The sequence below is a fragment of the Pseudophryne corroboree genome, chromosome 9, assembly GCF_028390025.1.
Source record: "Pseudophryne corroboree isolate aPseCor3 chromosome 9, aPseCor3.hap2, whole genome shotgun sequence".
In the NCBI taxonomy this organism is placed as follows: Eukaryota; Metazoa; Chordata; class Amphibia; order Anura; family Myobatrachidae; genus Pseudophryne; species Pseudophryne corroboree.
The window spans coordinates 384,596,042-384,608,734 of NC_086452.1; the positions used below are offsets into that span (position 1 = coordinate 384,596,042).

Below are 12,693 nucleotides of genomic sequence, written 5' to 3' on the forward strand. Positions count from 1 at the left end.
CATCTGTTTTGTGTTTATCCCATTGCTATTTTCAGCAGGAAATCTTGAAAAACATCGAGTGAAACCTCAGAGAAGAAGCTGGGGCATAAAGAAGGATGGTAAGAACTCTGGTTTTATATCTCCTCATTTACTATCCAAACATTATGGCGTTATCTTCTATTCGTGATAGAACTATGGGATATATTTCTCTGGTGCCTCACTTCATTTATTTCAGTGGTACTCATCTCTGTCACCCAGCAGTGGGATCAGGCAGGCTGACCTAACATCAGCTTATCAATGGACTAGGAGATATTAATATCACTTAGAACTGCCACATACCTCAGTGATGTCACTAGCTCCTAGTACGTGCAAGGTGATAACGCACCAGCCAATCAGCTCCAATATGTAAATTAACAGTTAGGAACTGATTGGCTGGTGCGTTATCACCTTCCACTTATCACTGCTTTATCACTTCTCCAGATTTAATACATCTGCTCTAATGTGTCAGCCAGTGTTGAATACACCTGTGCACCTAGTGGCATACCTCCCAACTTTGCTGTGAGTTAGGGAGGGACATCATCGTGCGGCCAAAATTAGGGAGTGTGGCCTATCAGAAAGGGGCGTGGTCTCGCAACATGTGACGCGATCGCAAGCCACGCCCCATTTCCGTCATTATGGGGCCATGAACAGCGCTGAGAGAGATGCTGACCATTCCTCCTGTCCCTCTCTACCGGGAATAGATGCATGCACACAGCATCTATTCAGCACTGCTCTGCTCAGCAGCGAGTGACAACTGCACCCCCTCCCCCCCCACCACCACCCCCACCACCGCGGGACACTGCGACCTGCGGGTGGGACAGCGGGACAGACCGTGAAAAACAGGACTGTCCCGCCTAAAATCGGTACAGTTGGGAGGTATGTTGTACTAGGAGATCTGGAAAACATGCAGTTAGGGGTCCCTGAGTACTTAAATTGGGAAACACTGTCTAGTAAATTAATAAGTTGCATTGTCATGAATGGTGGCCTAGCTCCTAAAATGACTAACTTTATAGTGAAAATGTAATGACTACTGTGTGATAGTTTTTCTAATGTAACAAAACAAAGTATATGAATTCTCTATGAAACATTTTAACACAAAAACGTGTACACCCCTATTTGTGTTTTGTTGATGCTTTGTGGGATTGTGGTCCGTGCAAGGAAAATGCACAGCGGCAAAACATCACCTCATAATCTGTCCTACTATAATTTTTCTATCAATCGTCATTTAGCCCACCCCCGGACTCTCATTGGCTGGTTTCAAAGGAATCGGGGGCGGACTAAATGACGATTGACAGGCTGAGCAGTGTGTGCCATGCTGCAGCGACTGCTGATTCCCGGGGAAGGAAGCCAGGACATACAGTATGTTACATACAACTTCACATCTATGTTCATATGTTCTGGCCAGCTCCCCTCTGCACACTTTGGATGGCACTGCAGCCCAGGGGCAGCAGCAGCCGCTGGTTAGAAACATAGAATTTGACTGCAGATAAGAACCACTTAGCCAGGGGTGTAGCTATGCACACTGGGGCCCCATGGCACAGTTAGCCAGGCCGCCGCTGCCCCCCCCCCCCCTCCCCGCCCCGCCCCGACTGACTGACAGTCGGGGCCGGGGGTTAGGGTTACTCAAAGATCCTCCCGCCACCGACGCAATCCCGCCCTCCCTGTGGACTAACTGTAGTGGGTGTGGGCACTCACCAATGGGGCGCCGCTGCTCTCCCGGCCGCCTCCATCTAGATGACAAGGAGGTGGAAGCTGAGAGGAGGAGTGGTGCCCGTGGTCCAGTGATGTCCCTGCAGACTCGGCCATGCCTCCTCCCAGCGTTAGGACTCAGAAGAGGTGGAGCCAGCCAGGTGAGCAGCAGTACAGCGTATTTCTTTTTTTTTTCAAGATTAATTTTTATTAGTTTTTCAAATAAATTGGGGAGGGGGGGAGGATTACAGAAATAAAAAAGAGGGAGGGGGCAGACATTGCATCACAATAATACATAAATATCGTGTTCTCAGCAGTAATTAAATACAACATATCGGTCTACATCATGTGGGACAATTGTAAGTAGTATACAACGGAAGTCATCTCCTATAGGGGGTTCGGTATCTGGGAGTAATAACGGCGGACTGTCCAGAAATTCGCTTTTTGGAATGCTCTGGAGATCCCCTCTGAAGAGTGGCTTTTACTGTAAACAATGATGGCATGACCAGGGACTCACAGCTTCCAGTTTGGGAGCATACTTTCGAGTTAGGGGAGGTGGATACCAGTGAAGCGTGCCCTCCTAAATTCACTCCATACCGCCCATTTTGTGGCTTGCCTTGCGTTTCCTGAAGTAAAGGTCACGCCCGCCATCTAAAACTCAAAATGTGACTGAACAGTGGCTTCAATAGTAGAGATCGTAGATATCACCAGGGAGCGCCAATTGCGTGCAAGTAATGTCTTTGTGGTGGCCAAAATGTGGCCCAAGACATATATAGTTTGATAAGGGATATATCTGGGAAATAGGTGTAGTAGGGCCAATGTAGGTCGGGGAGATATTGGAAAGCCCACAATCTCAGAGATTATATCAAAAACTTGATGCCACAGGGCAGATACCAGAGGGCATGACCAAAACACGTGTATGAGCGTACCTACGTTACCACATAAGCGCCAGCAGCTATTGGGTATAGTTGGCCATATGGAGTGGAGGAGGGCCGGGGTGAGATATTGGCGGTGAATTCATTTATAAAACTGTTCTATGTGTGATACACTTTTAGACAAATAAAAACAAGAGTCAAATATCGAACGCCATTCCTCCTCTGTCAGGACACAATTCAGGTGTCACAACTTTATCTGAGATTTAAGCTTAACCTGATGATGGGGGCAGTTGAGAAGGGCATACCTTCTGGAAACTGTACCTTTACACTTAGTTCTCATAATCAGGGTATGAATATATTTGGGGGTCGGTAATAGTCTGCTATGGGGTCTAGTAACACTCTGTAGCCACTGTCTGAGTTGAAGATATTTATAAAAGTCTCCTTTGGGGGAGAGAAAACTTAAATTGCAGTTGGGTGTATGACATTAAAGTACCCTCTTCCATTACATCTTGAAGAGTCCTAGCCCCTTGGGAGATCCACAAGTGAAATGAAAGATCTGGAACCAGACTCGCCACTCCTTCCAATGGGAAATCTAGCGGGGGGAGAGAAATTTCTGGTAACAACAACCAAGGCTAGCCAAGATTTGCGTGTGGATTGTATCACAGCCGATCTTGAGAACAAATTTAACCCCATCCGTATCTGGCAGTCCCAAGACACTGGATAAAGGGAGAGAAGATAAGAGGCTCCTTTCCAAGGAGACCCATATTTTAGGAGCATCCGTCTCAAACCACGCACCCATTGGGGCCATTATACAGGCTATCTGGTATAAAGGTAAGTCGGGGAAAGCTAAACCGCCCCTCGATTTCGGTAAGGACATTATTTTACGGGCTAGTCTTGGTTTTTTGCCTCTCCACGCATATTGGGTTAAAACAGAATTAAATTTGGTCAATAAGGTATTGGGCAATAGGACAGGGATAGTCCTAAATAAATACAGCAGCTTAGGAAGCAGGACCATCTTCAAAGCAGCTATGCGACCTAGCCACGATATATTATATAGCATCCAATCTTTCGTTAACAATGTTAGTTTAGTCAGAAGAGGGGGGTAATTACATCTAATAAGGTCTGAGATCTTAAGGGGAATCTGGATACCTAAGTATTTCAGGCAGTCTACCTGCCAGGCATAATTATATTGAGATTTCAATTAATTGAGTAGGGTAGCAGAAAATGTAATCGGGAGTGCCTCTGTTTTAGACGTATTGAGTTTGTAATACGAGACGGAGGAGTAGGCCTGCAAGACGTCATGGAGAGCCCGGAGGGAATCGGAAGAGTCGGTAATGGTGAGAAGAACATCATCTGCAAAGAGATATATCTTATACATATGACCAAACAGAGCCGGACCCTTCACCCCGGGATTAATGCGAATAGATTCCGCCAGGGGTTCTATAGCCAACACAAAAACCAAGGGACACAGCGGGCAGCCCTGGCGAGTACCATTAGAAATCGAAAATATGGGGGAGAGCATACCATTTATAAATACTCTAGCTGAAGGGACAGAGTAGTGTGCATTAATTGAAGATAGAGCCCTACCTGAAATACCAAATTTGATCAGAACAGCTTTCCGATAGCCCCAATGTAACCGGTCGAACGCCTTCTCCGCAACTAATGATAGTAACAAAAGAGGTTCTACTGACTCGGAGAAGGCATCCAAGACATCTATAATCCTCCTAGTGTTATCGGGAGCTTGACGATTCCGAACAAAGCCCACCTGGTCTTGGTTAATAAGGGATAGCAGTAACGGATTTAATCTATTAGCTATCAATTTTGCATACATTTTTACATCTGAATTTAAGAGAGGTTCTTTCCGGGTTTGGGAAAAGCCACTATTCTGGCCTCCAACATTTCTGATGGGAACGAGCCAGTTGACGAAGCTTCGTTAAAAACCGTCCTTAAGACGGGGACCAGGGTGTCTCTATAACATTTAAAAAAAACCGTTCGAGAAGCCATCTGGGCCAGGGGCTTTATCTGACGGGACACCATCAATAACTCGACCAATCTCCTCGATAGTCCAGGGACATTCCATTAATTGAAGGGAGAGGGGATCTAAGCTGGGTAGGTTCAATTTATTCAAGAAAGCGTCAATCTCAGTGCTAGTTGGTTGCGGGGTAGAAGGATCTGTGCGAAGATTATATAGGGCCGAGTAGTACTCCGCGAAGGCATTGCCTATGTTCAAGGGATCAGAAACTTTTAGGCCTTTGGCATTAATAACTTCTTTAATTCTTTCATTAGCCACTTTGCCTCTCAGCTTCCTGGCTAACATTCTTCCCGCCCTATCCCCCTGGGTATAGAATTTATGTTTTAGCCTAAAAAGGGTCTTATGTACCTCTCTTAGGGTCAGGATATTCCATTCTTCCCTTGTGCGGAGTAGTTCCCGATATAGGGATTTATTATTGGGGGAGGATTTAAGTTTATGTTCCAGGTCTGTCAAGCGCGCTTCTACGTCATCTTGCTGCTTACGTAACAGCTTTCGGTGTCGAGCCGCAGCCTGGATAACTGAGCCCCGAACTACCGTTACACTCTAGATAGGAGGATAGGGCTTGAGAAAATAAGAATTTACTTACCGATAATTCTATTTCTCGGAGTCCGTAGTGGATGCTGGGGTTCCTGAAAGGACCATGGGGAATAGCGGCTCCGCAGGAGACAGGGCACAAAAAGTAAAGCTTTCCGATCAGGTGGTGTGCACTGGCTCCTCCCCCTATGACCCTCCTCCAAGCCTCAGTTAGGTACTGTGCCCGGACGAGCGTACACAATAAGGGAGGAATTTTGAATCCCGGGTAAGACTCATACCAGCCACACCAATCACACCGTACAACTTGTGATCTAAACCCAGTTAACAGTATGATAACAGAGGAGCCTCTGAAAGATGGCTCCCTACAACAACAACCCGAATTAGTTAACAATAACTATGTACAATTATTGCAGATAATCCGCACTTGGGATGGGCGCCCAGCATCCACTACGGACTCCGAGAAATAGAATTATCGGTAAGTAAATTCTTATTTTCTCTATCGTCCTAGTGGATGCTGGGGTTCCTGAAAGGACCATGGGGATTATACCAAAGCTCCCAAACGGGCGGGAGAGTGCGGATGACTCTGCAGCACCGAATGAGAGAACTCCAGGTCCTCCTTAGCCAGAGTATCAAATTTGTAAAATTTTACAAACGTGTTCTCCCCTGACCACGTAGCTGCTCGGCAAAGTTGTAATGCCGAGACCCCTCGGGCAGCCGCCCAAGATGAGCCCACCTTCCTTGTGGAGTGGGCCTTTACAGATTTAGGCTGTGGCAGGCCTGCCACAGAGTGTGCAAGTTGGATTGTGCTACAGATCCAACGAGCAATCGTCTGCTTAGACGCAGGAGCACCCATCTTGTTGGGTGCATACAATATAAACAACGAGTCAGATTTTCTGACTCCAGCTGTCCTTGCAATATATATTTTCAATGCTCTGACAACGTCCAGTAACTTGGAGTCCTCCAAGTCACTTGTAGCCGCAGGCACTACAATAGGCTGGTTCAGATGAAATGCTGACACCACCTTAGGGAGAAAATGCGGACGAGTCCGCAGTTCCGCCCTGTCCGAATGGAAAATCAGATATGGGCTTTTGTAAGATAAAGCTGCCAGTTCTGACACTCTCCTGGCCGAAGCCAGGGCTAGTAGCATGGTCACTTTCCATGTGAGATATTTCAAATCCACATTTTTTAGTGGTTCAAACCAATGAGATTTTAGAAAGTCCAAAACCACATTGAGATCCCACGGTGCCACTGGAGGCACCACAGGAGGCTGTATATGCAGCACTCCCTTAACAAAAGTCTGGACTTCAGGGACTGAAGCCAATTCTTTCTGGAAGAAAATCGACAGGGCCGAAATTTGAACCTTAATAGATCCCAATTTGAGACCCATAGACAATCCTGATTGCAGGAAATGTAGGAATCGACCCAGTTGAAATTCCTCCGTCGGAGCACTCCGATCCTCGCACCACGCAACATATTTTCGCCAAATGCGGTGATAATGTTGCACGGTTACTTCCTTCCTTGCTTTAATCAAAGTAGGAATGACTTCTTCCGGCATGCCTTTTTCCTTTAGGATCCGGCGTTCAACCGCCATGCCGTCAAACGCAGCCGCGGTAAGTCTTGAAACAGACAGGGACCCTGCTGAAGCAAGTCCCTCCTTAGAGGTAGAGGCCACGGATCTTCCGTGATCATCTCTTGAAGTTCCGGGTACCAAGTCCTTCTTGGCCAATCCGGAACCACTAGTATCGTTCTTACGCCTCTTTGCCGTATAATTCTCAATACTTTTGGTATGAGAGGCAGAGGAGGAAACACATACACCGACTGGTACACCCAAGGCGTTACCAGCGCGTCCACAGCTATTGCCTGCGGATCTCTTGACCTGGCGCAATACCTGTCCAGTTTTTTGTTGAGGCGAGACGCCATCATGTCCACCATTGGTCTTTCCCAACGGGTTACCAGCATGTGGAACACTTCTGGATGAAGTCCCCACTCTCCCGGGTGAAGGTCGTGTCTGCTGAGGAAGTCTGCTTCCCAGTTGTCCACTCCCGGGATGAACACTGCTGACAGTGCTATCACATGATTCTCTGCCCAGCGAAGAATCCTTGCAGCTTCTGCCATTGCACTCCTGCTTCTTGTGCCGCCCTGTCTGTTCACATGGGCGACTGCCGTGATGTTGTCCGACTGGATCAACACCGGTTTTCCCTGAAGCAGAGGTTCTGCCTGGCTTAGAGCATTGTAGATTGCTCTTAGTTCCAGAATGTTTATGTGAAGAGACGTTTCCAGGCTCGTCCACACTCCCTGGAAGTTTCTTCCTTGTGTGACTGCTCCCCAGCCCCTCAGGCTGGCGTCCGTGGTCACCAGGATCCAATCCTGTATGCCGAATCTGCGGCCCTCCAATAGATGAGCACTCTGCAACCACCACAGAAGAGATACCCTTGTCCTTGGAGACAGGGTTATCCGCTGGTGCATCTGAAGATGCGACCCTGACCATTTGTCCAACAGATCCCTCTGGAAAATTCTTGCGTGGAATCTGCCGAATGGAATTGCTTCGTAAGAAGCCACCATTTTTCCCAGGACTCTTGTGCATTGATGTACAGACACCTTTCCTGGTTTTAGGAGGTTCCTGACAAGCTCGGATAACTCCTTGGCTTTTTCCTCCGGGAGAAAAACCTTTTTCTGAACCGTGTCCAGAATCATCCCTAGGAACAGCAGACGAGTTGTTGGCATTAACTGGGATTTTGGAATATTCAGAATCCACCCGTGCTTTTTTAGCACTTCTTGAGACAGTGCTAATCCCATCTCTAGCTGTTCTCTGGACCTTGCCCTTATCAGGAGATCGTCCAAGTATGGGGTAATTAATACGCCTTTTCTTCGAAGAAGAATCATCATCTCGGCCATTACCTTTGTAAAGACCCGAGGTGCCGTGGACAATCCGAACGGCAGCGTCTGAAACTGATAGTGACAGTTTTGTACGACGAACCTGAGGTACCCCTGGTGTGAGGGGTAAATTGGAACGTGGAGGTACGCATCCTTGATGTCCAAGGATACCATAAAGTCCCCTTCTTCCAGGTTCGCTATCACTGCTCTGAGTGACTCCATCTTGAACTTGAACTTTTTTATGTACAGGTTCAAGGACTTCAGATTTAGAATAGGTCTTACCGAGCCATCCGGCTTCGGTACCACAAATAGAGTGGAATAATACCCCTTTCCTTGTTGTAGAAGAGGTACCTTGACTATCACCTGCTGAGAGTACAGCTTGTGAATGGCTTCCAAGACCGTCTCCCTTTCGGAGGGGGGCGTTGGTAAAGCAGACTTCAGGAAACGGCGAGGTGGATCTGTCTCTAGTTCCAACCTGTATCCCTGAGATATTATCTGCAGGATCCAGGGATCTACCTGCGAGTGAGCCCACTGCGCGCTGAAATTCTTGAGACGACCGCCCACCGCCCCCGAGTCCGCTTGAGAAGCCCCAGCGTCATGCTGAGGCTTTTGTAGAAGCGGTGGAAGGCTTCTGTTCCTGGGAAGGAGCTGCCTGTTGCTGTCTCTTCCCCCTTTTCTGTTGGGGAGTAACTTGAGGTAAAAAGGTGGATTTCCCGGCTGTAGCCGTGGCCACCAAATCTGATAGACCGACTCCAAATAACTCCTCCCCTTTATACGGCAAAACTTCCATATGCCGTTTTGAGTCCGCATCGCCTGACCACTGTCGCGTCCATAAACTTCTTCTGGCCGAAATGGACATAGCATTTACCCGTGATGCCAGTGTGCAGATATCCCTCTGTGCATCACGCATATAAAGAAATGCATCCTTTATTTGCTCTAAAGACAGTAAAACATTGTCCCTATCCAGGGTATCAATATTTTCAATCAGGGACTCTGACCAAGCTACTCCAGCACTGCACATCCAGGCTGTCGCTATAGCTGGTCGTAGTATAACACCTGTATGTGTGTATATACTTTTTTGGATATTTTCCATCCTCCTATCCGCTGGATCTTTAAGTGCGGCCGTCTCAGGAGAGGGTAACGCCACTTGTTTAGATAAGCGTGTGAGCTCCTTGTCCACCCTAGGAGGTGTTTCCCAGCGCGCCCTAACCTCTGGCGGGAAAGGGTATAAAGCCAATAACTTCTTTGAAATTAGCATCTTTTTATCGGGGGCAACCCACGCTTCATCACACACATCATTTAGTTCTTCTGATTCAGGAAAAACTATAGGTAGTTTTTTCACACCCCACATAATACCCTGTTTAGTGGTACCTGTAGTATCAGCTAAATGTAACGCCTCCTTCATTGCCAAAATCATATAACGTGTGGCCCTACTGGAAAATACGGTTGATTCGTCACCGTCGCCACTGGAATCAGTGCCTGTGTCTGGGTCTGTGTCGACCGACTGAGGCAAAGGGCGTTTTACAGCCCCTGACGGTGTTTGAGGCGTCTGGACAGGCACTAATTGATTGTCCGACCGTCTCATGTCGTCAAACGACTGCTTTAGCGTGTTGACACTATCCCGTAATTCCATAAATAAAGGCATCCATTCTGGTGTCGACCCCCTAGGAGGTGACATCCCCATATTTGGCAATTGCTCCGCCTCCACACCAATATCGTCCTCATACATGTCGACACACACGTACCGACACACAGCAGACACACAGGGAATGCTCTTAACGAAGACAGGACCCCACTAGCCCTTTGGGGAGACAGAGGGAGAGTCTGCCAGCACACACCAAAGCGCTATATATGACAGGGATAGCCTTATAATAAGTGCTCCCTGTATAGCTGCTTTTATAATATAATTTTTGCCACTATTTTGCCCCCCCTCTCTTGTTTTACCCTGTTTCTGTAGTGCAGTGCAGGGGAGAGACCTGGGAGCCGTCCTGACCAGCGGAGCTGTGTAAGGAAAATGGCGCTGTGTGCTGAGGAGATAGGCCCCGCCCCTTTTCCGGCGGGCTCGTCTCCCGCTCTTTAGTGGATTCTGGCAGGGGTTAAATATCTCCATATAGCCCCCGGAGGCTATATGTGAGGTATTTTTTAGCCAAATAGGTTTTCATTTGCCTCCCAGGGCGCTCCCCTCCCAGCGCCCTGCACCCTCAGTGACTGCCGTGTGAAGTGTGCTGAGAGGAAAATGGCGCACAGCTGCAGTGCTGTGCGCTACCTTTAGAAGACTGAGGAGTCTTCTGCCGCCGATTCTGGACCTCTTCTTGTTTCAGCATCTGCAAGGGGGCCGGCGGCGAGGCTCCGGTGACCATCCAGGCTGTACCTGTGATCGTCCCTCTGGAGCTGATGTCCAGTAGCCAAGAAGCCAATCCATCCTTCACGCAGGTGAGTTCACTTCTTCTCCCCTAAGTCCCTCGTTGCAGTGATCCTGTTGCCAGCAGGACTCACTGTAAAATAAAAAACCTAAGCTAAACTTTTCTAAGCAGCTCTTTAGGAGAGCCACCTAGATTGCACCCTTCTCGGCCGGGCACAAAAATCTAACTGAGGCTTGGAGGAGGGTCATAGGGGGAGGAGCCAGTGCACACCACCTGATCGGAAAGCTTTACTTTTTGTGCCCTGTCTCCTGCGGAGCCGCTATTCCCCATGGTCCTTTCAGGAACCCCAGCATCCACTAGGACGATAGAGAAATACAGGATTTGGCTTCTTTATCAGTGAGGAGGTACTCGCCAAGGCGCCACGGTCGTGGGGGAGATCTATGGGAAGTCAAATCCCAACGCAATTTTAAGGCTGAATGATCCAACCAAGGAATCGGGAGTATAGCGGCTCGCCGTATTTGTTGCAACGTCCATTTGTCAGCCAACGCCAAGTCAATCCTGGAGAATGATCCATGGACCTGGGAGTAAAAGGTATAATCCTTACAGTTAGGATTCCGAGCCCTCCATATGTCATACAGGCCATACTCATGTAATATGCATCGAAATGATTGGGAGTGGTCCTGGGCTGGATGGGTTTTCAAAGGGCGTCGGGCAGACGATTTATCTAAAGGGGGGTCTAAAACCAGATTAAAATCTCCCAGTAACAATAGTGTACCACCAGAGCCGGCCTTAGCTATAGGCAGGCTAGGCATTTGCCTAGGGCATCCAAGCATGTCTAGGGGCATCCAAGCATGTCCCTGCAGTATCTCATGCTGGGAGGGACAGTCCGCAAACTAACTGTTACTTTCCAAATGTATTCAATCAGTACTTGTATACACTGCTGTTTACATTTGTAAAAAAAAATGCACACTGTGCCTTAAAATTCCTCTGACATGCTTGAATGCCCCTGACTTGTGAGACCTCAGACAGACAGCAGAAGCCAAGTAAATGCAATTCCTGGACCTGTGACATTTTCACTGACTATATAAGGTTATTACTGGATGGCTTCTATAACACATGTGTATTTTGGAAGACTGCTTCACAGAAACCTGACATCACCTATACTGCTTGTGCACATAGGGGAGGGGGACCCTGTTATCCTGTGTCCCTTATCCCTGTGCAATTCCCAGGTGTCTGCAGGGACATAACATGGGCAATGTTCTCCCCACAATTTATTTCCTAGTCAGTCCATGCCGTAAAATTCCTCTGCCACCCAGCACTGTAACGTGGTCAGTAAGTTGCGTCGTGCTTTTCTATATGAAACATCAGTGCAGCATGACTTTCGGACACATCAGACTGGAGGGCAGAGCATATCACTCCCACAGTATAAAGTAAAGGGCATGCAGTAACAGACACCAGCAAACACACTGAATAGTGAAGAGAATGGACAGTTTCTACATGTTTGATACTGGTCTTTTTGTATAACCAGCAAGTGTGGCAGTATCTGTGGCAGTATACAGATGTGTCCACATACATCTTTGCTATATCCCGCCATGTATGGCACAGTTTTGCATGCCATAGACTCAGAGATTTAGCCATGCCTTGTGATTTTTCTTAATTTGATTCTTTAATATGTTACTTTATACATATTCTATTATGGCAAACAAAAATTTTAAAATTCATCCACTCGTTACTCGTGAAAAACAGCTTAGCCGTGTTTTGCATGTTGGGCTTAATTAAAAAAAAAGCAAAGATGTAAGTGGACACATCTGTATGTGTATTATGGGCATTACTAATGTGGGGCATATGTGTAAGGTTCCTTTACTGTGTGGAATTATATGTATTATGGTCATTACTGTGTGGCATTGTGCAGAGTTGAACTGGCCCACAGGGTAACCCCCCGGTGGGCCCCACTACCTGAGTGTTGCAGGTACAGATGCAGAACTAGCGGCGGAGCAAGGGGGGCACCAGACAAAATTTTGCCTAGGGCATCAAATTGGCTAGGGCCGGCTCTGTGTACCACTGAAGCAAGACTGGAGGGTAGAACAAAATGTCCTAATAAATGTAATTTGCTTGACATTAGGGACATAAACCACCGCTAAAGTAACCGGTCTGTCATTCAATGTCCCAGTAAGGATTAGATATCTGCCTTCAGCATCAGTGAACTGTTTAACAGAAAATTACATGATTGGAAAAATAAAAATGCCACTCCTGCCTTCTTCTTAGGTCCGTTGGATGTGTAACAACAGGGGAAATTGTGGTTCGAGAA

General features: G+C 47.5%; 1 protein-coding gene across 1 annotated transcript in view; it reads left to right on the forward strand.

The window, feature by feature from the left end:
• TMEM40 (transmembrane protein 40) overlaps positions 1–12,693 on the forward strand; it is a 116,291-nt gene that overhangs the window by 69,006 nt on the left and 34,592 nt on the right. The window contains exon 8 of the mRNA XM_063938827.1: positions 36–98. Coding sequence (XP_063794897.1) covers positions 36–98 — 63 coding nt within the window. The remainder of the gene's footprint in view (positions 1–35; positions 99–12,693) is intronic.